This window comes from Abrus precatorius, unplaced genomic scaffold (genome assembly GCF_003935025.1).
Source record: "Abrus precatorius isolate BTA unplaced genomic scaffold, Abrus_2018 Scaffold2, whole genome shotgun sequence".
NCBI lineage: Eukaryota > Viridiplantae > Streptophyta > Magnoliopsida > Fabales > Fabaceae > Abrus > Abrus precatorius.
The window spans coordinates 38,472,677-38,499,073 of record NW_020874362.1 but is presented as its reverse complement, the minus strand read 5'-3'; the positions used below and the strand labels follow the sequence as shown (position 1 = coordinate 38,499,073).

General features: G+C 34.3%; 2 protein-coding genes across 2 annotated transcripts; both read right to left on the bottom strand.

Annotated features, from left to right (window-relative positions):
* Nucleotides 1-1,460: 1,460 nt before the first annotated feature.
* On the bottom strand, nucleotides 1,461-4,032 carry LOC113857979 (flavonol 7-O-beta-glucosyltransferase UGT74F1-like). Its single transcript, XM_027490346.1, has 2 exons — nucleotides 3,063-4,032; nucleotides 1,461-2,474 (listed from the first exon to the last, which is right to left on the bottom strand). The coding sequence occupies exons 1-2, from the start codon at nucleotides 3,717-3,719 to the stop codon at nucleotides 1,749-1,751; spliced, it is 1,383 nt and encodes a 460-aa protein (XP_027346147.1). The 5' UTR covers nucleotides 3,720-4,032; the 3' UTR covers nucleotides 1,461-1,748.
* A 949-nt stretch (nucleotides 4,033-4,981) lies between these two features.
* Nucleotides 4,982-25,858, bottom strand: LOC113857976 (calpain-type cysteine protease DEK1). The gene is made up of 32 exons (XM_027490342.1): nucleotides 25,603-25,858; nucleotides 25,341-25,501; nucleotides 21,874-22,124; nucleotides 21,196-21,378; nucleotides 20,587-20,722; nucleotides 20,153-20,283; nucleotides 19,911-20,025; nucleotides 18,816-19,824; nucleotides 18,514-18,624; nucleotides 17,220-17,278; nucleotides 16,216-16,378; nucleotides 14,837-15,110; nucleotides 14,569-14,719; nucleotides 14,350-14,461; nucleotides 14,067-14,232; nucleotides 13,899-13,969; nucleotides 13,682-13,773; nucleotides 13,395-13,557; nucleotides 13,137-13,208; nucleotides 11,738-12,115; nucleotides 11,536-11,651; nucleotides 11,139-11,436; nucleotides 9,723-10,042; nucleotides 8,903-9,254; nucleotides 8,319-8,639; nucleotides 8,138-8,242; nucleotides 7,902-8,030; nucleotides 7,183-7,563; nucleotides 6,672-6,809; nucleotides 6,283-6,519; nucleotides 5,752-6,183; nucleotides 4,982-5,491 (listed from the first exon to the last, which is right to left on the bottom strand). The coding sequence occupies exons 2-31, from the start codon at nucleotides 25,454-25,456 to the stop codon at nucleotides 5,878-5,880; spliced, it is 6,456 nt and encodes a 2,151-aa protein (XP_027346143.1). The 5' UTR covers nucleotides 25,457-25,501; nucleotides 25,603-25,858; the 3' UTR covers nucleotides 4,982-5,491; nucleotides 5,752-5,877.
* Between the last annotated feature and the right edge of the window lie 539 nt (nucleotides 25,859-26,397).

Here is a 26,397-nt window from a genome sequence, read left to right as displayed (position 1 = left end):
AATATATTTTAAAAAATTTACTATTATTCACATCAAAATACATTGTTATTTACTATTACTAAGCATATAGATAAGCTGAATTACTATAATTTTAAGTTTGAATTTAAATATTTTAAAAAAATTGTTACTTAACTTAAAATAAAATTATCTTAAATAAAAGATACTTATGATTTGAAAAAAAAACGCATACATTATTACTAATTACTAATTGAACAAGACATTACAATAGATTGTTAAATTGTCGACTACACCCTCAAATTATTAGTTATATTAATTAATAAAATAAATATTTATAGTATAAAATATGTAATTTTAATTGAAAATTGTTTATGATATCTAATATTTTGTAATAAATTTATTATAAAAAATACCATATTTGAAATTATATATAATTTAAAACCCCTACCGTTTGCAACCAAGCATTTTCTTACCCCGACAACATCGTACGACTCACAAATATTGACATCGTTTTCTATGTTTCGCACGTTGTGAAATATCAATTTACCTGATGAAAGAAATTGCAGTTCTACACGTTTTTCACCTGATGAAGCATAAGATAAAATCTTTATAATGAAAAAACAATTTATGTATAAATAGATATATTATTAAGATAAAGTGTAAAACTATTAATAGTTAAATCCACTTATTAACAAATTTATAATTATTGATTATTTTAAAAATATATATTATCATATTTAAAAAAATTAATATTAAATATTTTCAAAATTTTTTAATTATCCAATAAAATAATTTAACATTAATTAAATATTTAAAATTTAAAAATGATTATTTCTATATATATTAAGTAAATTTCGTCAATCCAATCATTAAATTAAAATGTCTTTTTTAACCAATCATGTCAATAAAAAATCATACAAATAAATTATTATTAACAATTTATATATTTTTTTTAATTTAATATATATATATATATATATATATTTTTACAATACAATGAAATATTAAATATAAAAAAACATATTTATAAATGTTTGATTTATTTAAAACTTTTATATGCATAATCAACATAAATATATAACTTTATTCAACAGTTAAATGACCAAATTCAATATTTATGAATTATTATTAAGTAGAATAACTCTAAAAATTATTTCTAGAATAACTTCATCTTGCTGAATATTTTTTAAGACAAATATTTTATCGAAATATATTTTAAGAGGGGATTGAGACCCATCCTTGATTCCCTATGTCACTATCCAACAGCAAGGGACAAGAAAGAGTTTGTTGTGAAAGATAGAAAGAGTATAAATTTCAGGTGAGTAAGTAAAAAAATGAGGGAAAGTTTCAGTGAGAATATGCAGAGTCAGGTACATTTGTATATCATTGAATTGTTTATTTGTAGTAACTGAGACCCACGTAATCCAGTGATTTCTGTATAAATTTCATTAAAAGAATGTTTTTTTACAAATGTGTCAGAAAAAAAAATGTTAAAAGAATGTGTTACAACTACGTCTACGTCCTCTTGCATAGAATCCAGCATCACTGACAGAAGGAAAATAAAATTTTACATACAATATATAATATTATACTATCAACTAGTTAAGCGTGTCTATGTAAGTTTACATACAATAATACAATATATAATACATTATCAACTAAATAGAGGCACCACTGACAGAAGGAAAATATAATTCTAATACAATCCAATTCCAAAGCCTCTCCATCAATTATAATTTTTTAAGGGAATCTATAATCAACATTAACTGAAACCAATAGGGATATTTAGTTTAGGATCTGTTAAGATTATTTATAAATTCATTGATGTTGATGTCTGAAGTGCCACCCTGACTCACTGCTTCTATAGCCAATTCCTTCCATTTCATAGCATTAATCTTCAATTCCTTTCCTAGGTCCTTTTCCATTACTTCCCTGATGCAATGCTCAATCTCTTCTTTACTCACAATACCATTCTCATTTACCTTAACTCTAATTCCCACCTTCCAAACATCCTCAACATATTTTGCATTTGTAGGCTGATCAGTCCACTGTGGTAATGCTACCATTGGCACCCCCAAACACAAAGCTTCAAGTGTAGAGTTCCAACCACAATGTGTAAAAAAGCAACCAACAGCGTGGTCTGATAGCACTTCCAATTGGGGTATCCAATTCACTATCAAACCCCTTCCACATGCATTAATTTCCTTCCCTAACTCTTTTGGGAGATTTTTCCTCTCCAGATCAGGGATCACCCACAAGAAGTTGAAACCAGTTCCCATTAAGGCCAATGCTATTTCAACCATCTGCTCTGTGCTAAAGCACACCATGCTGCCAAATGATATATAAATAACTGAACCTTTAGGCTTTTGTTTGAGCCAACTAATGCCTGATGAGTCTAATTGAAAGAGATTCAAATCATTGTCTGAGTCATTTGGGACTGCCTTGTCCAAGTGAAAGGATGGAACTGTTGGCCCAATCGTCAACAGTGGACATAGCTTTGACATGGAATCCACCACCTATATCATTGTTGATATGGAAAATGAAGAGATCATAAATTTTTCAACCAAACTCTGATCACAGTTTCAATTTTTTTGTCACAAGATTACTTTTATTAATTACAACTCACCATATTATTTAAAATCTATGACTAATAGGTATGTCTAAGTTATCTCATGAGATAAATAGCTCCATCTTAGGTGGACTACTGAAATTCAGACATTGTATTAAAAAGTGTATCTACTTTTTATTTAACATTTTATAGAGAAAGCTTTATTAATCCACGTAAGATAGGGTTATTTATACCATGAGGTAACTTATACAAATTCATGACTAACACGCATACTACCAATTTCCAGTAGTTGTCATTATTAATCATAAATAGGGACGAAATTATAGTTTTGGCTAGCTCTATAATACCCCCAATATTTATAAATGGCACACGATAACTCGTAAACACGTTGGTATGACATCTTTTGTTACAATCCTTTACACAAGATGACAAGAATTAATATCAAATGAATCATAAATTGCTGCATATTCTTGAAGAGTGAAAAATACTTTGCAAGTTTGACAAGAAATATGAAGAGAAGGAAGTGACCCAAAACCTGGTCCTCTAGCTTGTAGTAGGAATTGACAAGAACGATATCAGCTTTGTGGATGTTAGAAAATTGATTCATGAGCAAATCAAAGTAAGCTGGATACAAGCCAGGCTCGTAAACAAAGGCTGGTGTGTCTTTTAGCTCAAGCAAAGGAAGCCCCGGAATAGAGATTGGTGTTGAGGAAATGGGAATCTTTAAAAGACCATGGTAGAGATAATAATATATGTAATTGACTGCACACATTTGAGTGAAAAAAGCAGCTCCTAATAAGCCAAATTCTTTGGCTACATCCAATGCCCATACCAACACGGCGTCATATACTACACAATCTATTGGGTGATCAGAAGAGTTGTGTTTTTTGATGAGTTCCCTCAAACTGTTTGAGCCTATTGTTTCCATACGAGACAGATAGGCTGGTACGCTGCCAACTTGATCAAAGCCACCTTGATCATACCCATCTGATATGGTATCAAATTGAACTGAGCCTGGTATGGATGATGATTGGAGATGCATGGATTTGGATATGAAAATGGTTGTGACCATGGTGGCTTTTTCTCCTTTGGTGCTCAAACGCTTGCTGAATTGGAGCATTGGGTTTAAGTGGCCCTGACTTGGGTATGGAACCATTAACACATGCCTACACCTACTTACCCTCTCTTCCATCTCTTATTCTTATGTGTTGACACAAGCTATGCAAGAGAACTAATGATGGAGGTGATGATAAACAGCTCTATTAGTTGAAATCAATGATTTGGGTGCAACAGATCATGATAAAATCTCTCACTTTAGTCTTTTAATAATAATAATAATAATAATAATAATAATGATAATAAATTAAAGTTAGGTAAGAAATTTAAAATAATGATTTAATAAAGTCATTGATTAAAATGAAGAATGCATATCTCAAGAGCTAAAGTGCTAACTCATCTTGGGACAGGAGAAGGGAGAACCTCTATGATGAGAATCTACGAAGGCTAAGGGGGACCAGTGAGTGGGTGCATTTGAAACTCTTCTGTCCTATGATTTTGAATCGGCTGCAACCAAGTATTTTCTTATCCGCACCACATCGTACAGCTAATACAAACACTAGGCACGACTTTCTACGTTTCTCTCATATTGTACAATAGTGCCACCTCTTTTCGTCAAGGGTACTATTTCATATTTTGTTTAACTAGAAAAAATTAACTTAAATAGCATGCTAACAAGAGAAGTATTAGTCTTGTATCAGTTAACACATCAAAATCCATGAAATGATTGGAAAAACTCATCAAATAACATGCACATGTCAACAAATTTTAGCTAACAAATATTGTTTGATAAAATGTATTAATTGGTGTGTTATTAACATTTTTTTTTCTTAATAAAATCTTCAATTTTCAATTTCTTATAAAATTTTGTCCGTGTTTTATTTTTGTGTCCATATACGTAATAATCGCAAGCACAACAAATGACGAAAAAAGTATATGTAAATTCAAGTTGTCCCAGTTCAAGTAAGTAATGGATTCAGCTAGTTATCCTAAAATAAGCTTGCGACTATTCAAACCTCTAAATCTAACTTTATCCAGATAGTGACATTTATGCGAGTTGGTGTGCACAACGACTCCTTTTTATTTTATTTTTGGGTCAAAAAATGTTTTACATAGTTACACCATATTTTCAATGTAAAGATTTTAAAAAAACAACATATTCGATCCAATAAATTTAAAACAAATTAAAACTTAACATCGTCAATCCATCTAACATATTAAAAATAAAAAAATATCATCAATTAATCTAATAAATTTAATACAAATACTATACGTAGTCTCGATAAATATATATTGAAAGTAACTATATTCTACCAATCGAATGATTATCTGTTTTCTACCAATCGAATTTTCAGTAACTACATTAAAAAGAAAAGATAAGAATAAGAAAGAAAAAAGAACCTAAGAAATTTTGAAATTAGATTAGAAAAACATTTGTACAAAATTTTCCCGAATGTCAATAAATAATAGGAATCGATAATTGTTGATGTTTGTACAAATTTTTGCAATTGTCAAAACAGCAGCTGAATTTACAATCAGTCACCCAATGCTTGTTACTATACCATCCCCCACCTTCCTTCCGTCCATTCGAACCAGGTGTTAGTAATTTCCTACTTATTTTCAGCTATTTCTTTTCCTACTTTGCTTAAATGGTTACAAGTATACCCCTATAGTACCACTTTTTATGTACACAATAAACACCCCGAGAGCCCTCTTCAATGCTGGCAGAAGCATGGTTCAAGATGATGATGAATCAATCAGATTGAAAGACCAAGTGTTTATGCAAGGCTCTACCTCATCTCTTGAACAGAATGCCATATCATTGCCACCAGGAATAGTATCTCAATGCTGTGAGGCTGTCCAACCATGTAAGAAACTCAATCTTTAAAAGAATTATATCATCACAGGCTGTGAAAACATAAATAACAATGTTAGATGACACACATCTGAAAAGGATTTGACTCCTCTAAAAGTAATAAGTGTGTAAAGTAAAAGGGTAAGAATGTCTTCACCGTTAATTTGACTTAAGTGCCTCGCAAACTTAACTCAAAATCAACGGTACGTGCAACCGTGCTTCCTCACTTTACACATTCGCTTACTTTAGAAGAGCAACAAATCCATATGACTGTTTTTGGGGCAGAGAAGGGAGATTAAATAAAGAAAATTACCCAATTGTTCTAAGCAAGGCTTCAGCAGTGCAAATACATGTTCCCCCGAGAACCCAACCAGAGAAACTTATCAAGAGGACAAGATACAACATGTAAGCTATCCCTAGCCACTATAAAGCTTCCGCACTATAAAGCTTCCAGAGTTATTGATGCCTTGGTGAAAACAGAAAGTACAAATGGTGCTTCCTCCCCAGGGTGTATAGTAGTGGGAACTATAGTGTATCCCTTTGGCTCAGGTTCCAGAACCATTTCACATGATATTTCTCGAGAATTAACATAATCTGTTCCACCAACTGACTCATGTAGGTATATATTGAAAGCAGCACGTCTGCCACGAGTTTTGAGTATCCTCATTCCAATGTAAAACATCAGTGAATCATGGCTGGATTGATAATTTCTGAAACCAGCTGTTGTTCTTGAAAACCCCACGCCCTATAAATATGATGAAATGAAGTTTTAAAGAAATTTCTGGAAAAGTTATTTTCAATAAATGCACTATTAAATATCTAAAATTCTAAATACCATTTGTACCTGAGTTAAGGTAATGAATACATGAATTGGAAATGATGCATCTTGCCCAGTTGCAGTCAGTCTGAACTGTGGATTTTGATGCCAAGTATCATAATCCTGACAGCCCCCGGCACTGTAACCACGCCATTGACCATGAACAGAATGGCGCATCTCTGAGGGATAGACACGACATATATATATTGAACGAAAATGAATCTGAAAATCTTGCCAGGACATCCAGAATATGCCATCTTTTGACTGTCCAAATAGTGAAAAAAATAAAAAAAAAATTGGTTACTTGGGAGTCACAAATGTTAATAAAACTGGATGAGTGCAAATACTCTGATAATTCATAAAGAGATGATAACGAGTCAAGGACTAATCCATAGCAGGAAAGCCTAAACAAATACCTGCGGAACATGCTTCAACTTGTGCTTTATCCTATCTGTCCATTCAGGCGATGAGTCAGACCAGGGACCATTCCACTCAACTTCATTGGCCCATGGATTTCGGATCTGAACAAGTTTATGACCATCCACCTCTCTAACCTAAAATTGTACGAGACCAGTGACCATTAAAAATCATTAGGATTGTCAAGGACCAACTCTCCTTAAGGCTTGAGTTGTGTTGGGTGAAGCCGTGAAAGGCTCATAAGTCATGCATGACTATACAGCAAAAACACACACTCACACAAGAGCCTTTTGGGCTTAAAACGTGAATAATGCACAAATATACTGCCTTGTTATACAATTCAACTTTATTATTTCAATTAAGAAAATAAGGGTAGCAAGAATAAAGGTCCTGACTACTTGATCATAAGAGGCTTTGTTTCCATTTCAAGGAGCAACTCTCTTAAAAGCAAAAAGCTTAAGTTTTATATCTAACAATTACATAATAGAATATAAAACATTGCCCCATTACCTGCAGTATTGAGTATGCATGTCCTTGCACAATGCCACTAGAAGAGATGTGCACATCTGAACCTGAAGGACTTCCTGCACCTAGAAGAAAACCTTCTTGTTTGAAGCGTAATAATTGAGACCACAATCTACCACTCGCAAGGTCAATCTGGGCTTCACCGCTCCTCATGTCAATTTCCTCCCCTGCACCCCCAGTAAGATCCACCAGAGCATCCTGAACAAGCCCCCCTTCTAGTGCTTCATAAGAGCCATGCAACTTGGCGTATGCCTTCTCTAATATAGAGACCCAAAGTTCATAGCCCTTCTTACTAGTAGCAAATGCAGGTTTACCCGGTAATTCACAAGGAATCCAATCATCAACAACCACAGGGATCCACTCACCCTAGATATCATGAACCAAAATATGATAAATAACTAAGATGTCAAAATAATACAAAAAATATAGCATATCAGATAAATTTGCAACTAGAAAGAGGAAAAGAAGAGAAGGGGTCTTTTTTGAGAATTTGAGGTTGTATTGTGAGGAGAGACCAGGCTCACAGCCCATGGAACACAAATAATTCATTCTTTTTCTGTCCTTTCAGGCAGCTATTGTCTACAAAGGAAGAGCTTAACAATACAGATTCTATATTTTTGCTCCATTTACTGTCCCAGTATCTAACCACATCATAACAATTGTCAATCATTTATGTGATTCAACTCTTTTTATATGCTTATTACCTGAACACAAAAGCGAACGGTATAAATTCCCTCCTCGTTGTATTCTGGAGTGATTATTACCTCTGATATGCGTGAAACCTCTGTCAGAACAGCAACAGCACTCAAGAACCAACAATCACCTAAACGGCCCTGCTCAGTACACATAACTATTTATATAAATTGCAAAACCCAAATACTATCGGAATGAACAAGCATTTATTTCCAAATTCTTGCAAGTGAGATGTATAACATGAGACCTGACAAACATCTGAAGGATTTGGAGCTCCAGAAAATAAGCATGGATGACAGTCTAGATGATTCTGTCTGGCAATTTCACCAGGCCTCAACCACTCAGATACAACCTGTATATAAACAATAATAAGATTGTAGAGAAAAAATACAGTAAAATAAATTGAAGTTAATAACAAAGAGAAGGACCTGTAACTTTGAAGGGGGGTTTGCAGGGTCCACAAACAATGAGTGATCATTCGGGGGAAATTCCTGATCAGTAAAACGTCTCTCTCCTCTAGCAAAGAGAGCTTCTTTGATGGCTAATTCTACAGATAGCATCCGTTGATTAATCTCTTCTTGTGTTTCAATTCTAGGTTTTCTATATTTCCTAGAAAAAGAATCGATGTCCACCACCATGCCTTCTCGCTCTGACCTTCTTTTCCTCCCACTAGAATACTGTCCATCCCAATCTACGTCATCTCTGTCATACAGATCTACATCAGCAGGATCACTGTCCCAACCATCAACCTAGGTGCAAAATGTATTAAAAAGATTAGGCAAACAAAGTAAACATACTAGCTAAAACACCATTTGTTATGCATTTTTTACCTTTTCAATGGTACAGGAGACAGAATAGTATGATGCTTAGTAACGGTAAAGCATGATAAGAACATGTGCTATATGTTAGAGCATTTAACAGTATTAGGAGAACATCTTGTTTTGTTTCTGTATTTATACAATTTGTTCCATACAAAAAGGGAGAGGCAGGAAAGGAATAAGCAGCAGCATACCCTAGAGGGTGAATCAGCCCACTGCCAATTATCTTCAGGGAAATCAAGTGCACCAAAGTCTGCTGAAGCCATTGAGGTATAGAGAGCAGAAACCTCATCATCAGTTAAGCACCTTCCCCAGATAAAAGCATCCATAATATGCATCTTAGATTCAACTCCTTCACTGTCTGACCTACCGAAAGCATCAACATCTGTTGGTGGTCTAACACCAATCCACACTTCCGTCCCCTGTTCCCAAATGCTGCTACCCACACACAGTGGTAATCCATTCTGGTAGCCATCAAATCCACCATCTAAATAACATGTTGCTTCACCTAAATCAGCATCAATTGTCATTGTCACAATATGCCACCTGCAAGGTATTTATTTACACAGATGTTAGAAAGTACACAAGCTGTGCATTGAAATGACATGGTCTAGACATCCAAATATACCATGACAAGCACAAATCATATAAATATTTTGTTCCTTAAAAATCCCATGTATTAAATACTGTTCGAAGTTGCAAATTTACAACACCAAAATAGTAAATGTCAGAGCTAACTGCTAACAGTCTTTAAATGTAAACCTAGTTATCTTAAGCATCCCAAGCAATCTGGCAGAGAGAATGAAATTTTGACTTTTGAATACTTAATTATTGATAAAATTGTAAAACTTAATCTGGAGGGAAGAATTGCAAAACAAGTAATAAGAAAGACTGAAACTATATAATTACAAAATGCTTTTGGATAAAATTAGAATAACAAAATGTTAAACTAAACATTTCTGATAAATATTTGAAAATAAACATAAGATACATAAAATAAAGAGAAAGACCAACCTTCCGTCTGCAATACTAGTTGCACTGATACTCCACTCTTTTGCTACAGTTGTTTGCCTATCACCTTTAGTAATCAATCTAAGCCCAACTTGTCCAGCCTCAATACCTTGTTCAGATCCAGCCACAAGAATTTCCCAGCAAATCTTCTTCTGAAACTCAGTGCCCAACAGACAAACAGGACCAGACTCAGGTTGAATCATCAATGCAATGGAGAAAGTAACTTTTTGACTTAGACATAGACTAGAATCAATTTGACCACAATGCCTGCCACTGGCTGTTGGCTCATCATCAAGAACACATATGGCACCTGCCACTCCTGTCTGTCAAAGATACCAAACCAAAAGGTCACTCATGTCAGGACAACATAAACTAAGAAATCTCCAGAAGAGTTATTCTTATTAATTAAAATACGATAGACAAGTGCAGTCAACAACAACAATAGCCTTATCCCATTAGATGATGTTAGTTACATGGATCACACAATGCCACAAGACTCAGTCAAAAACTAAATAGTCAAATAAGGAAAATAAAAATTGTAGACTTTGTTAATGGATAGTTATATAATTATCAATCGGAAAAAAAAACCCATTTCTTTTAGTAACATGTCAGAGCAACATTCAGTAATCTCCGGGAGAGTTATCCTAATTAGTTAAAATATGACACCACAAGTTGAGTCAAATAAAAAATAAATAAAAATTTTAGACTTTGGTGATGAATTATTATATAAACATCAATCAAAAAAATAATATCCCTTCCTTATTTTCAGTGACTAATCCATCAGTCAAACATAAAGGTGAGCAGTGCAGAAATTATATAAATAGCCAATAGATGATATTTTTAGGAAAAAATCAGCTAGCTGAAACGGGATAGTGGAATGGAATGAGCATGCAGTGAATCAGAAGTTTACTGAATACTTTGGACATGAATAAATTTGCTTTAATAAATAAAATGATGTATTTAAAAACATATGTCTGAAAAAGAACACTATATTATAAAATTAAGAAACTTATTTTTTACAAACACGTGCTTCAAATATATTTTTAACTTAGAAAGCAATACTAGAAATTTAAATTTCATCAAATGAATATATTTTGTTTAAACAATAATTCCAATAAAATAACATCAGCTTTTACAAATCATCAAAAACTATAGGCAAAAAATTTACTTTATAACACTTTTTCCATTACAATCCTGCTAATTCTTGAAAACGAAAACTCAGAATGGAAATCATTCCATCAAATACATAACAGATGATAGATAAAACGAATGACCATTCCATTGCATTTTTTTGCTGATTCTTTTTCTATTCCCACTGAAATACCTCCACTAAACTAAATAGGCTGTCAGAAAAACTGAAAACTTATCCAACCAATAGCTGTCCAAATTTAGAAATAATATCAAAGACAGTTAATAAACCTGAAGTGCACGCCGAGATAACTGTGAAGCACGTATTCTACGTGCAATGCTTGAAACCCTCTCTCGAGCAAAAGAATCATCTAGAACTGAATCACCTCCAACAGCACGTACTGCTGCTGCCATGGCAGCAGCCTCTCTGCTGCTAGCATTAGGAATGGAGGAGAGCAGAGAAGCTTCTATCTCCTTCCATTTGCGTTCCTCTTTTTCAAGTAGAGCCTTCCTCCTTTCTTTGCCTCTCCCCTCCTCTTCACGCCTCTGCATGAAGATTTCTTCTTCCATCTCCTTTTCTCTTATGTAACTAGAAAATTCATTAAAAAAAAAATAGCATTTAAAACAAAACCGTGGAAAATATACTACACACATTTTAAATACTAATATCAGATATTCAGGATAATACCTCTCCTGAATGATTTCAAATTGTCGGTGATCTTCTGGCATCCACTTCTTTATTTTCTTAGCACTTAGGTCAGAAAATCCAATGCTATCAAGAAAAAGTCTCAAACGAACTTCATCCTACAAGAGAAAATGGATTATCATTGTCACATGAAAAAACAACATATCATACATTACATGCAAAGCAGCTCTGACTGTCTTTTTACCTGTGCTCGTTCTGCCTTAGATGTCAAACCAAGCAACAAGAGTAAATAACCACCAAACTTGTCCCACATGTACACCCACTCAGTATCAATGGCCTCTTCTAGAGCCAGGATTCGAGCATGAGCACACATTACTCTTCTATGATCTACATCACTGGTTGGCTCATGCCGAAATGCCCTTTGATATCTTAATCTACTAAAGAATGAACCTGCAACTAATTCTTCATTTCTCAAACGGTCTCTCAATTTCATGACATCAGCTCTGGGAAGCACAAAATTTCCTGCCCTATCACGCATAATGGTAGGATCTCCAATCAAAAGTGCAGCAGAACTAGCCGACCTCTGTGGTGCTGAGTAAGTTCCAGATAATGCATTTCTGGTCTGAAATGCAATAAATAACATTAACTTCAAGCTGAATAACATTGACACATGGAAAGGTAAGTTTTTTTTTCCCAACAATAACATTGAATAAAGTAATCAACAAACAAATAAAAGGTGAACAGATTCATTAAAACAAATTTTAAAATGTGAGTATCAAGATCACAGAGCACAATTCAAGTAAATAATGACTTCATAAGTATAGAGGTTAGTTGGGTCAAGGTATTGAAAGAGATATTCCTAATTTTTTTTCAAAGTAAATATGCATGCGCAAAAAAATGAAACACAGACTGATTGTTTAAAGAAACCTTATTTCATTGACAAGTTTCTGCTTCAACTACAAGGGCAGATAACCTATATTTCAAAGAGATAGGAGTTGCAGTTCAACTGAGAAAATGACAGAAGACAGAGATACTTGTAAAGTTTTTCAGCATATTCTATAATTCAATTCACACAATGAACTCGGAAAAAAGCTCTCATGTTTCTACTGACAGTTTTGATTCAGAACCTAGCATTGTTGTCAAGTCTTGTGTAACAAAATTAGCTTTTAATCAGATGTAACAGATTCTGGTAACAATGTATGAGCATAACATATCAAGTGATAATGAAGCAATTTTGAAACTGTTCAAGAAAACCACAATAGTTTAGCAAAGATTATGTTAGGAGTCAAGACATGGACTATTAGTTCAAACAGCAAAAGCACATATAATTATACTCAATGTCAATAATAATGCATAAGATAAAACCAAATTTATAGGAAAAAACAATAAAAATATCTCCAAACTCAGGATGACAGAGTACAAAGTACTTCAAAATAAATACAGTCACATCAATTTATGATAATCGGTGGAAAGTTCCGTGCATATATGGAAATATTAACTGCAGAGCAGTAAAACAAATTTTAACTAGAAATTTGTTTCCGTAAAAGTAGAAGGCCTACTACTACAAGCAATGCTAAGATCACTAGAATAAAAAAAAAATCGGTACAACAGGTTCCTGCAATCTCATCAGTGAATCTACACACCTTTGTAGCTGATCTAGCAATTGCTTGAATAACAGTCTCCTTACTGAGGAAATGTACAGCATCTTCAATCATCTATAAATTATAGAACAGATAGCACTTAGATCTTCCATTAGAAGGCATTTTCTTAAGAATTAAGTTGACACATTATTACAAGCCATTTTCTTAAGACAGATTTCAATGTAAATAATAAGTCCAATCATTAGAATTTTGAAGTAGCTTAAAAATTAAATCCAATTTGGTCACAATTACTTCACAAACCTTAAGAGTTAGGCAAGGACGAGATACAGCAAACCCAAACGAGACAACAAGTGTAATTGCTGATACAGCTGCACCAGCAAAGGGTGGATAAATCTTTAAACTTGCAACAACCCCCCATCCTTCAGTTGCCAGGGCAATCCCATACAGCATGAGAAAGGCCACACTGTAAATAGCAGATACAAGCAATGAAAACATAAAGTATTAAATCAGATAACATATAAATTCAAAGAAATAATTAATCAACATATTTAAAAAGATTCATAATCAAGTTTAGTGTATGGATAAACCTGACATTCTTTCCACAATCTGCATGAGCATCATATACATACACTGGCAAAACTCGAGGTGAATATACAACAATGGGATTTGAAAGTAGAACCTAAGGAATAGATAAAAAGGTAAAGGAATAAAACGTTTGAGCAAAACAAAGATGAAGCTTTAATGCATTCAAGATACAACAAAATGCTAGTTTTAAAAGATTGTAAATCAGAATGAATAACTCACTGTCAATGCCCGTCCAGCAAGAAGAAAAAGAAATGAAAAATAACCAACCGATGCTCCAACAAATGGTTTATCTGCAAAAAAGAGAGAATAATAGATAATGTTAATATATCAGCCACTTCCTAGTCAAGATATGCACATCAATGCCAATATAATGGATTTGGCTAGCACCTTCAAACCATCCAACAAGAAATGCTGCCAAAGCCAACAAAAAGGCAAGGAAGCAAACAAAGATCATCTGTGTCCGGCTCAAATAAAAATTGTTTGACGCCCAGTGATGAATGGCACCAATTGCTAATACCATAAGGAGAAGAACCAAGAGAAATGCTACCCCTATCTGCAGTAATGGGAAAGAAGTTCAGCCAAAAGGTTTGACAGGGGAGCAGGAATGAGATAAGTACACAGTTACAGTCAAAGAGATTAAATTCAACACAATGAAGTGAATTGCACTTACAGTCCAAGGCTTGACAACAACTATCAAAGCTGAAATAGCACCAAGCAGAAGTAAAAGACCAATTACAACAAAAATATATACACCACGAGAAAGCTTCCAATCATCATCCTTCCTACAAATAGACATTTTAAAAAGATCAGATACCTATCAGACAGCCAAGTAACAGTTATGTCAGTTTACCATAAAGATAAATTGATAATCCAAACAAGTTTTACCTACCACTTAAGTAATCCACAGCAAAGTGACAGCAATGCTGGAATGCAGACTAAAGGAAGTAAAGCAGCTAAGAAATCACCCTTTGTTGGAACTTGGTTATCCCGAGATTTGATAACTTCTAAATAAGACACACCACAAAATGCTACAAGGATAACTGCAGCCAGAAAAATAGTTTAAAGAAATTCAGATATCGGTAGCAAGAAAAGCAATAAATATACTCGAGTACATGTGTGCATGTCTAAGTGAGAACATACACAAAATGAGAAGATACCTGCAAATAGTCCAATAAAGATAGCAGAGGAAAGGGAGAACCGATATGTTGCAAACCATGAAATTATAGGAAGCACACCAGTAACAACTAACCCAATGGCAGATGCCATTGCCCAGCCAAGAAAAATAGACGATGTGTAAGGGGAGACCAAGCTTTTCTGATCACCATTCCATCCCTTGTATCTTAAATCATCTAAAGGCTTTGAAGAAGCAATTGCTCCCAAAGCCAGTACAGATCCAACAAAAACTGACATACAAATAATAAGAACTATACCCTGTAAAAGGAAACAAAACAAACTTATGGATGGACAAGGAAATTTAAGGTAAACATAAGATCATAAACTTATGCATAATAGTAGATGTTAAGAGAAGAGCTGAAAGAGAACGTTGACTTTGTAAACTACGAAGTTAAATTTGAGATTCTAAATCACAAAAGTAAACTAAGTTTCTTAAAGAATCATCAAACCCCCTAGCTTTAATGAATTTGATTAAATATAACTATCACAAAAGTAGAAATTAATCTAACTAAATACATTATTATTTTCTAAAAGAGAACGATAATCACCTTAAAGTAATTCACATTCAAGATAAATCAACAACTAAAAAGGGTCTATTTTGATAAGTTCCCAATTCTTATCCGTAATCAAACTATAATTCCTAGAAGCTTATTAGAATTTGAATTATTTCAATTCACTTAATCAAGTTATTAAGTCATTATTTTCATCTTTTCTATATTTCTTTATTTTGTCTTGTTGATTGGATTATTTTGATAGTTGAATTTAAATTATTTGGCACTTAAAAACATGATATTCTAGAAACGACTTTTTAATTATTTCACAAAAATTGTACACTAGCATCTTATTGCTCAATTAAAAGACTAACAGATTCAGCAAAATATTTTAATTCTAAAGAGATTTGATGATGATCTAGATACATCAAAGATATTTTGACGCATTCTAACACTCTCCCTCAGGCTAATGTCAAGGAAGAAGCAATATTACTAGAAATACACGATGTGGAATATTAACTAAACAGTTGAAGGACCTAGCACCATTTACCTAATAGAAATTCAATACAAGTGATTGTGCATTTATCTTGAGCAAAACAGAGAGATTTTTCTGTGTCTCCCCAAAAGGGAAAAGAATCCTTCAAGTTAAAAGACTGGCATAATAAGAAAAACAGGAGGAAAAAATAACGATAATACATTAAAAAAAGGGCAGATCCAAACAAGAAGGAAATGCATAATGATTATAGAACATATACAACTGGCAATAATAATTAGGTACATATGTCATTTTAAAATGGAAAACAAAGTGATGAAGCTAAGAGACACCAGAAAATATAGAATTGTAATACCCTTATAATAAGTAGGGAACTAACCTCCTTTGTGCGAGGAATTCGATCATTTCCAGCACTTCCAGTACAATTTACACGGGGAACCCAAAATTGGTAACCATTACAAATCCATATGGGAATGGCAACAGAAAGGCATGCCACCATTAGTGGCACAGTCAAAGATAAACCAAGGAGAACAGATGATTTGCTGCACAAATTATACAAAGAACAATTTATATAATGCAAACAAAGGCATAAGCACTTATGATGGTGGAGAAAAGGCATTCATATGCAAGAAGCCAAACAATGCCATCAAATGAACTGTATTACATGGTGGCCTGACTAGCAATAAACTAACTGGAACTTGTTTTTATTTACTTGTTAATTATACCTTAGATTGATGGTGACTGTCTAGACTGTAACCTATAATTAATGGTGATGTCTTTAATTTAGGTAATTTTTTATTTATATGTATGTAATGTTACATATTTTTTTTCCATTGTCTTCATTATCTGTGCGTAGTGTTACACTGCTATTAAAGATTGACAACCATGACTTAAATCATTTTGGACCACCATCAGTCTATAATCAGATTGTCATACTCATCCTTGGTTGGTCCGCTAATTGATAATATTGGCAACAGGCATGCATCAACCCAGATAAGTAAAACAGGAAAAGAAAGCATCAAACACAATCAAGCCATTCGAGTACTTAAAACTTGAAAACAGTCACCTTGAAAATATCCAAGACATGAAAGAACACAAAGCCAAGAGAGACCACAATGATGAGAAAATCACTCTTGACCATTCATAAACCTTATTACAAAATCCACTAAACCAACCGGAGACTACAAATTCCATACATTTGAAGTGCAAATCTCCCCAAACCAACTTGTGCACCACTTTTCATATGACAATAACAAGCAGTTATGTATGTAGTGAATACACAGTTAAGTATTCAATTGCAATCATAAGAATAAAAAAATAATCATAAAAACTGCAGTAGAAATTTGGTCACAAATTAAAGCTTGTAGGAATAGAAGGCCTTACCTCAAAAAGGAGAGCAACAATCCAACACAAGTGCTGAGTAGCCAGGCAATAAAACCATACTGAAGACAGTGAATAATGGAGAGACACATACACATATTATTAGTTATTCATTTAAACTTCAAACAAGTACTTCATTGCATATCATCCTAAAATAGTGTGCATTCACTGAAACAAAAGGTAACAGAGTACACAACAGACATATATAACCAGGCAAATATAATATTTGATGAACCTGCAAAAACAACACAAGGGCTAAAAGAAATCCCTCATTCTAGTTAACTATACAATAATTGTAGTAAAAATCACTCCCTAGGAAGGATGTCAAACACTTCTACTTGTAGCCTCAATGAATCCTAAAATTTTCATGGAGGCTCACAATCCCAATTTCACAGCACATAGCAAGTTAGTGGGATCAACTGGGACATGAACTCTTACGAACTGCTAATCTTCATGAGATGGGTGACTGACAACTCTGACAAGTTGGGAAAACATACAATTGAATTCCAACTCAAGTCCAAGTAAAAAAATCTAGATGCAAGGTTATCAAAATCAAAATCCTATTCAGGATTGAGTAGATAGTAAATTGATGATCATAAATTGTGTGAAAAAATGTAATATCCTACCAACAATTAAAAAGTCTAATTTAACATAAAAAAAATGATGATATAATTGAATAATACACATAATTGTACTGCTAAAATTCAACTAAGAAAAAATAAATATTTATGTTATAGTTATAATAGTTAATAACTCAATGTCTATTTAATATTATATAGCAATTATAGAAAAAAAAACACGAGAAAAAGGAAGGAGAAGCCAAAGATTCAGGAGACCTTTGCATTTCAAGATAGACCCAAAAAAAGCCCAAATCATGGGTTTAAGAAACCAAAAAAAAAAAAAAAAAAAACTTTGCCAGATCAAAGTGATCTGAGTCTTGAGGTAGAGTTGTAGAGGTTGATGAGGACTGAGAGAGACACAAGTCAAGACTCAAGAGTGACCAAGAGAGGGGTCAACTCTAAGAGAAAACAGGAAGGTCAAGTGATTCAAAGAGGCTAAGACAATGCGGATATAGGGATTTAAGGTTCTCAAATCTCATATCATGGATTGTGGTTTGCCCAACTCCACGCATCACAAAAAGGCTTGCTCAGTTGGTCAATATCTCAAATCACCACCATTAGCCAAGTAGACAAAACAAACATTAGTAGCTCAGCAAGCTAAAAACTTAATGATTTAGTCCATCCATTTCAGTAGAAGAATTTAGAATTCTTAATCCAAAAATAGCCAGTATCAGTACCTTCCTTGGCTTTGATGTCATGGTCATTTCTTCTGCGGTAAGTGATCGAAGGAAAGCCATAATTGAACATATGACAGGAGACAACAGGAGCACTGCCAAGCCAAACTCAAACTACATGCAATAAAGGTTCAGAAAATATCAAGATGAGTATTGTAACATTGACAATTAAATTTAAACAATCACCATCCCAAGATCAAACAAATGAAATACAGATAATAGGCTTCCATATACAAGTTTGCATATATTTAAATAATCGCCCCAAAACAAACTCGAAATAATCTGGGAAGAGACTAAGCACTCACCTGCTGGTGTGTTGCATTAATAATCTTGATTGTTTTTGGACGAAATATAGCAACAATGATGGTTTCAACTATGAAAATAAAACTAAACAGAACCCATGCTCGTTCTGGAGTACCCATAATGTGATGCAATACAAGTCTGCACAACTGAAGCCACTTTTCAAGCCCTTGTAGCCTCAGTTCTTCAGATAATGAAATTTGATTAGGCATGGCATTGTCAACACTGGTATTATCAGTATTTTCATTATGATATCTATCTGCATCCAGGCTACTCCTTTGCAACAATGCCAGGATGGTTGGATCTAATTCTAAGCTTTTCTCTTTTAACATCATAGCAAAATTTGGATCCAGTCCTTTATCCTGTAATAAACTACTAAGTTCTCGATCACCCTGTCTTGCCCTTCTTTTCAGCATAGTTGCAATCCTGGGGTCATTCAACCTTTCTTGGAAAGCAAGAGCCAAATTCAAATCCAATGTTTGCTGATTTGCAGAGTTTGATGCACTCGAGTCATTCCCTTGACTATCAAGACCAATACTAGAACAAACCACCAATGAATTATTGTGATACAAATTTCTATCATCCGATGATGTTCCAACTTCTGGCTCATGAACAGCTGAGCGACAGGAACTACTATGTAATGCTAAACTTGACCTTCCACTATCTATGCTTTTGTCACTGTTGATTCCATCTGGCAAACTAGCAGTTTGAGATGGGACATTATTCCAATTGCTCCCATCACCTGCAGTCATACCCCTACCAGTTTCAATGGCATTACCAAGATTACCAGCTTCAACACTACTACTCCGTTTCATACTTGAGCCACAGCCTTCAGAAAAGCTAGATGAACTGTTGTGCTCCTTTCTACGAAATCCTTCTCTGAGGCGAAGTACAGTGCTTTGTAAGGCATCTCTCCTTGCAGCCAATGGATTTGTGGCTGATAAATGGCGAGATACTGCAGCCCCTAAAAGTACAGAAGCCATTACAGCATAGCTGATACAGTGCCCTAAATACCTGTGAGCAAAGTAGAGACAAGCCAACAACCATTAATACATGCAGTTCTGGTAAAAAAAAAGCCACTTTCAAAATAAGGCACTAACCAATATTGCACTCCGAAACAGATAAGAAACACCCGAGATGTTCCAGCGACAAACAATGCTGCAACACGACTATCAAGAAGTTGAAAACCATACAGACAAGCTCCCAAATTCCAGTCTACAGGACAGGACAATTGCACAGAAAAAGAGCAAATCAAATGAACCGAGCTAAAAGTGCACAAGAATTATTCTGTTTAAATTAAAAAATGAATATAATTAACAACAGAAAGAGCTAAGTAAATCACCAAGAATAATAACAGCAACTGATGTAATTGCTCCAAGCCAATTTTCCTCCTTTGCTGTTAGACCATACAAGATGGAGTATACTAACAGAACAAATAGTGAGCCAAGATACAGCAGTACAAGATGTGAAGCCCTATCAAGACAAACAACAACTATAAGAAAATAAAAGCAAGCTTAATAAAGTAGCACTATACCCACATAAATATTTGAGCAGCATCAATATTAGAGATTCATCAATCAGCCAATGTCAGAAGAAAGGGAACAAATCAACCAAAACAAGATAATTAGACCCATTAAAGAAATACATGACAAAGTGGGATAAGAATAAGAGAAAAATAAATGTATGTCTGACTAACAGCTAATACTGAATGCCATAAGAACACCTTACAATTATTTTCTCTCTACTAGGATAGTCAACAGTGAGAATAGAACATACCTTCTAGATTGCCGAGGATATAACTCATTGGGGTCTGGAGGTTCAGGTAAACATGCCACAGGACCCACTTCAATACAATCAGAATAGGCAAATTTGTATGCCCTTCGCACATATTCATCCATATCCAAGCCATTCCCTAATTTGAATAATGGTAATAAGAATATTTAAATAACGAGAAAACAAAACAAAGAGAATCAAGCAAATAGTAGTTGCCCGTAAGTCCAACATGAAACCATCTATTATATAATATTATTTATTGGAGTTATAGCACAGCCAATGTGTTTGGAATATAGGGACCCCATATACTATATTTTTGGTCACTATGTTGTCATTTTTTAAATTGATCCTTATATTTTAGGATAACTCAATTTCAATACCACACTATTATAATATCAACAACTGTTGTTGGTGTGTGTGTTGGGGGGGGGGGGGGGGGGGGGGGCGCAAGTTTGAAAAGGACTGTATGTATAGAAACTAATTGAAAAAATTTATCATACAAGGACAACATTGAAAATGACTATCATGTATAACAAGCAAAAATATAACTTAACCTTTAATAATAATCTGGAGTAGCAATTTGCAACTGAACTAAGTGATTCAAAAGCATACCATTAAACACCATTCTGCAAATAAACAACATGTTGATTGCTAAAGCAATTGCAGAGACTCCAAAAAAGAAACCAGAAGGAGAATAACGGTCAGATGCCCGTGATCCAGTTGTAACATATACTGCACAAAGTTCATATGCACAGAGTAGAGCGACAGCCAAAAGAAGCAGGATAGCAACAGCCCCTGTCAAAGAAAAATGAGAATATTAGCTATAACAATTGTAACAACTGCCAACATGAAAATCAAACTTAATAAACCACATAAGATGCCAAAACATACTATATCTTTACATAAAACCAGGTATAAATATACTTTCACAACTAATCTGTACATCATCACTGTTCCTTGGTGATATCAATTCACCTTCTAGGTTTTTGCAAAAACTTTGGCACCCAAAAAAGTAACATTGAGAACAAAAAAGTTATGAGCAATATATGCATCAATAGCTTTGATCAAAGACCTAACCAGATAACATGTTCTGTGGCTTGTTCCATTATATGTAACATAATTCCTATTTATAAGCAACTTATTTCACTGCTGATGGGAAATGAAGAAGTAGGAACAGAAGCCCCACATCGTGTACAAGAAAAAATGTAAGGAAATATAAGCTAGGAGTGCAAAATCCAAATGGCAAACAAAAATTTTTGTTAAACAACAAATAGGCCAGAAAATACGTACTTGAGCTTTGCCACTGTGTTCTCCACCAGAGCATAATTGAATAAAATGCCAGTAGAAGAGCAGTGCCAGCCATTATTACCGCCAAACCAATCAAGTCTCGACCCAATATTACAATCAACCAGGAGCCCCAAACAATAACCACCAGAATTGGAGAAATAACAACCACCCATGCAGAAAGATTCAGGAAACCACAAAGCAAATGGAGTTGAGGACCTTGCAAGATATTTGGCCATTTCCGAGCAAAGATCCAACTGGAAATAGAATATATATGTGTATATATATGTGTGTAAAGATCCACAAATAGATAAAAATATAAATGTAAAGCCCAAAACAAGGCCAGAAATTAGAGTGCTTAAATTGCATGACAAAAGCAGCATAAAAACAACTTGTATTTCTTCTCAAAACATATGTTACAAGATGACATGGAAAGAGTCATCGATGTAGCAAAACTCACCCTTATTTGTTCTTGAAAAGCAGTAAAGAAGACCATAGTAAATATTATTTATTGCTCAACAATCCAGTAGCTATCACTAAGGGTGCAACACATTTTAAAAAACAATCATAACAGATCACATCAAAAGATGAAGTACAATTATCCAATTTTGGGAACAGGAATAGAGACTCCATTCAAATAAAGTAGCTCAAATCCTAGATATCAAGACAGGTACTTCTCATCATAGAAAATTTGAAATCTATATTATATTTTATGTTAACACTTGATTCCTTACTGAATCCATTAATAACTATAAAGTGGGGTTTCCTCAAGTGTCTCTAGTTGCAAAGCAGAACAGCAATAGAGATGAGAGGAGGGGATGTCGAACAGAGAAAGGAAGAAGAAAAACATGGGGAAAAGTGAGGTTAGGTTTGAAAACTAAGAAGACTATTTTACCCTTAAAAAAACCTCAAGAATGTATCATTTTAGGGGCAAAAAGGAATGTTCAGCTTATTTCTAAAAGATTAGAAGTCTTTTTTACCCTTAAAAAGCCCAAAAATTGCTTCATTTAGAGGGTAGAAAAGGAAAGTTGATATCTTTTCCTGTGGCCACAAATACAGCTGTGATGACTGCAACAGCAAAACGCTCTACTATGCTAGATCCGAGGCAGCCAACGGCCTCTCTGCCACACACTGCTCCTATTGCGCACTATTGACAACTGTGAATTCAATTATATTAATCCTCAATTTGGTCATAGATGCTCTAATATCATATTAAGGATCAAATCCCTCAAAAGATTAAGCAATTTGATGAATGCTCATAAATGGTTTTATATCTTAGTTATTTGAATTGGTGCATTTTCTTGTTTCTTTCAGTTGCCACTGTTATGGCTAGTTTAGGACAACTGCTAATCCTCTTGATTTGCACTTGATCCTTAATGGATTTCAGTCTTATCCAAACAAAGAAAAAATAAAAGAATTAAATGAAGGATCAAAATCCTACATCATTCAGAATCCTAACTAAGTGAATAAATTCCTATATCATTCAGAATCCTAAATAAGTAAAAGAGCAGCCTAATGTACAAGCAGCTACCATTGTAGGTTATGAGGAGGGTCTGATCTACGCAATCTTACCTCTGTCAGTGGACAGGTTGTTTCCTTGACTTAAACCATGACTTGGTATCGTGAGGCAGCCACCTTATTGTCAAGCTGAGCCTTACACTCCCAAAAAGAAGTGAATAGGCCAAGAAAATTTGGACATTGAGTGCAAGTTTGGTTTAATTTATTTTGAAGAAGTAATAGCTTATATTTATCAGCTTTGTGAGAGAGCTTTTGAAAAATGAACAATTATTTCTTAAAATTTAACTGTTTTCAAACATGCTCTAAAGGTGTTTGGTTCAGCCTTTTTTTTTAAGAAATTTGTTTTTGGCAACTTTCTCAGGGACTTTTGAAAAATAACCAATTACTTCCACCAAAATAATCGTTACCAAGCATGCATTAAATAAGTATTGGATAGAACTCTGAGTGGAAGAGAAACAACAAGCGGAGAGAGGCCTCTATATACCCTGTTCAGTAAACCTTCCAAAACCAATGCAAGAATCATTGCTGACCTTTAGAGGAAGCAGGGGCATAAAAGGCACATATCTTTGGGTAATTAATTTTCAAGAACTAAACTGAATCACAGGCAGCCAAATGAATGGATTTGTTACATCAACAGAAACAAAATTGAAACGGAATTTATGTAATAATTAATAGAAATCACATATGTCATATGTGGACCACAAAGAAGCGTGTAATCTGAAATCTATGATATTTCATCAATTATATTCCTTAATCAGGGCTATCATTTCAACAGACCATTGATACATAAGATTCCAACCACCATAAAAAATTATAAACCTAATATATACAACTATAAGTTTCTTGGGAATTTCCATAACACTGTTTGGATAGTCTTTTTTCTTCTACTATGAAGCAGTGGGAAATTCAGATAAGTATCCATTTTAGCACAAGACATCGATAGATACAACAGGTTATTTTCTAAGAAGTCCAAAAATATTGCATTGAACATTTAAAGGCTAGGCTTCTCATCTTACATTTGGCATCCATCTGGTCAACACTCCTAGAAACCGACACGCAACTTCATACGCAACCCGACAAAATCACTTAAAAAAAGCATAAAGCAAAAGACATCGAAGCACTAGGGATCAGGAAGCATCAAGCTCATGACACGCCAGCAATTTCCATGTATGGAATTTCTATGCTACCGGCTCACACGGTGAAATCGGCACTTAAAAAAAGCATAAAGCAAAAGACATCAAAGCACTAGGGATCAGGAAGCATCAAGCTCATGACACGCAAGCAATTTCCATGTATGGAATTTCTATGCTAACGGTATGGAATTTCTTTGCAACCGGCTCACACGGTTTGAAAACGGCTTGAAATCGGCACTTAAAAAAAGCATAAAGCAAAAGACATCAAAGCACTAGGGATCAGGAAGCATCAAGCTCATGACACGCTAGCAATTTCCATGTATGGAATTTCTATGCTAACGGTATGGAATTTCTTTGCAACCGGCTCACACGGTTTGAAAACGGCTTGAAATCGGCACTTAAAAAAAGCATAAAGCAAAAGACATCAAAGCACTAGGGATCAGGAAGCATCAAACTCATGACACGCCAGCAATTTCCATGTATGGAATTTCTATGCTACCGGCTCACATGGTTTGAAAACGGCTTGAAATCGGCACCAAACGACTACACTTAGCAGAACACCACAAGAAACTAAAAAGTACCTTAACAATTTACACTTAATTCACAAACTGATACATTTTTTGAACAAATGCAGCTATGTATTTCACTAAGCACACCACACAGCAATCAATGCCAGTAAATGTCGATTATTTTAATTCAAGTATCATTTTAACAGCAACCATATAACACATCAATTAACAGCAGGTAGCCAATTTGAGCTCAAAAACTATAAAAGCAAAGCACCAAGTCCAAATGGATAAACAGAAAATCTCAAAGGGATACCTATAAATTCGCCAGGGCCTCCAGTTCACAAACCAGAGTATGAAGAAGGAAGCCAACCCCAAAACCGAAAAGAGGGCTCCACAAATCACGCAAGCGAGGAGAACCCCACGGTCCATGGCTCTCTCTCTTCCTCCTCCTCCTCTCAAACGAAGCGCATGCACCTGTGTGAATTAGAAACAACAGTGATGATTGAATTCGATTATGCATGCGAAAGACGAGGGCTTCGGAATGCAGTAAGAGAATGAATAGAAGTTGCACTTACTTGACTACTGTGGACTGAAATGGCAACAGCATGATGGCGAATTCAGCATAAATGAAGCATGGTTCTGAAGCTAGGGTTTCAAAGGGAGGGTTGAGGGAAGCTAGGGTTAGTGAGAACGAAAATTGAAAGAAGAAGGGTTTGTGATTTTGGCTGTGTGTGTTTTTCTCACACTTCGATTGTTTGAGAGTTCAGAGGGAAAAGATTAGTAAAGATTAAAACCCTACTCTGCCCCCTTCTTCTCTCAGCTCTGTCTCTGTGAACTATATAAGTAAACATAAAAAAATTAAATCAAAAATAAATTTTTCTCTTTTTCTCTCTTCTGCGTATGACAGAGAAAGTAAAAAAATCTGTAAAGACAAACGATCTGCGAACAAAATGAAAAACAATTGCTGTTATGTTTTTTTATTACCCTTTCAGATTTCAATTTATACCGTTGACCAAAGCAGTAATCCACTTTTTTAACACGCTTTTCTTTACTAATTAGTGAGATTTATGTGACTTTTTACATAAATTTTATATGAATTTATTTTATAGTAAAATATATTTTAAAAATACAATAAACAGTGTATTGTTAATTAACATTGTAATATAATACCTTTGCTGATACATGTTTTCCGAACACTTGTTTAAGAATATATAACTCACTGTATTAAATGTTTTTAATTACTATAAGAATAATCATTAAATAATGTTTGTGTCGCTGTTATACTAAATTTCTTTACTTAAGCAATCTTGTTTTTGTTTTCTTCGTCAACGCTTGTAAAATTTTAGTTTGGACATTAACATTTTAAATAT

Bases quoted from the DNA above. Each gene is read 5' to 3' on its own strand.
- LOC113857976 (XM_027490342.1), bottom strand. From the start codon at position 25,456: ATGGACCGTGGGGTTCTCCTCGCTTGCGTGATTTGTGGAGCCCTCTTT. The intron at 22,125-25,340 runs GTATCCCTTTGA...TTCTATTTCCAG, and splicing joins AGGCCCTGGCGAATTTATAG to TTGGATCTTTGCTCGGAAAT. The intron at 18,625-18,815 runs GTGAGTGCTTAG...TATTGCATGTAG, and splicing joins TTAATGCAACACACCAGCAG to TTTGAGTTTGGCTTGGCAGT.
- LOC113857979 (XM_027490346.1), bottom strand. From the start codon at position 3,719: ATGGAAGAGAGGGTAAGTAGGTGTAGGCATGTGTTAATGGTTCCATAC. The intron at 2,475-3,062 runs GTTTTGGGTCAC...ACAATGATATAG, and splicing joins ACTACAAGCTAGAGGACCAG to GTGGTGGATTCCATGTCAAA.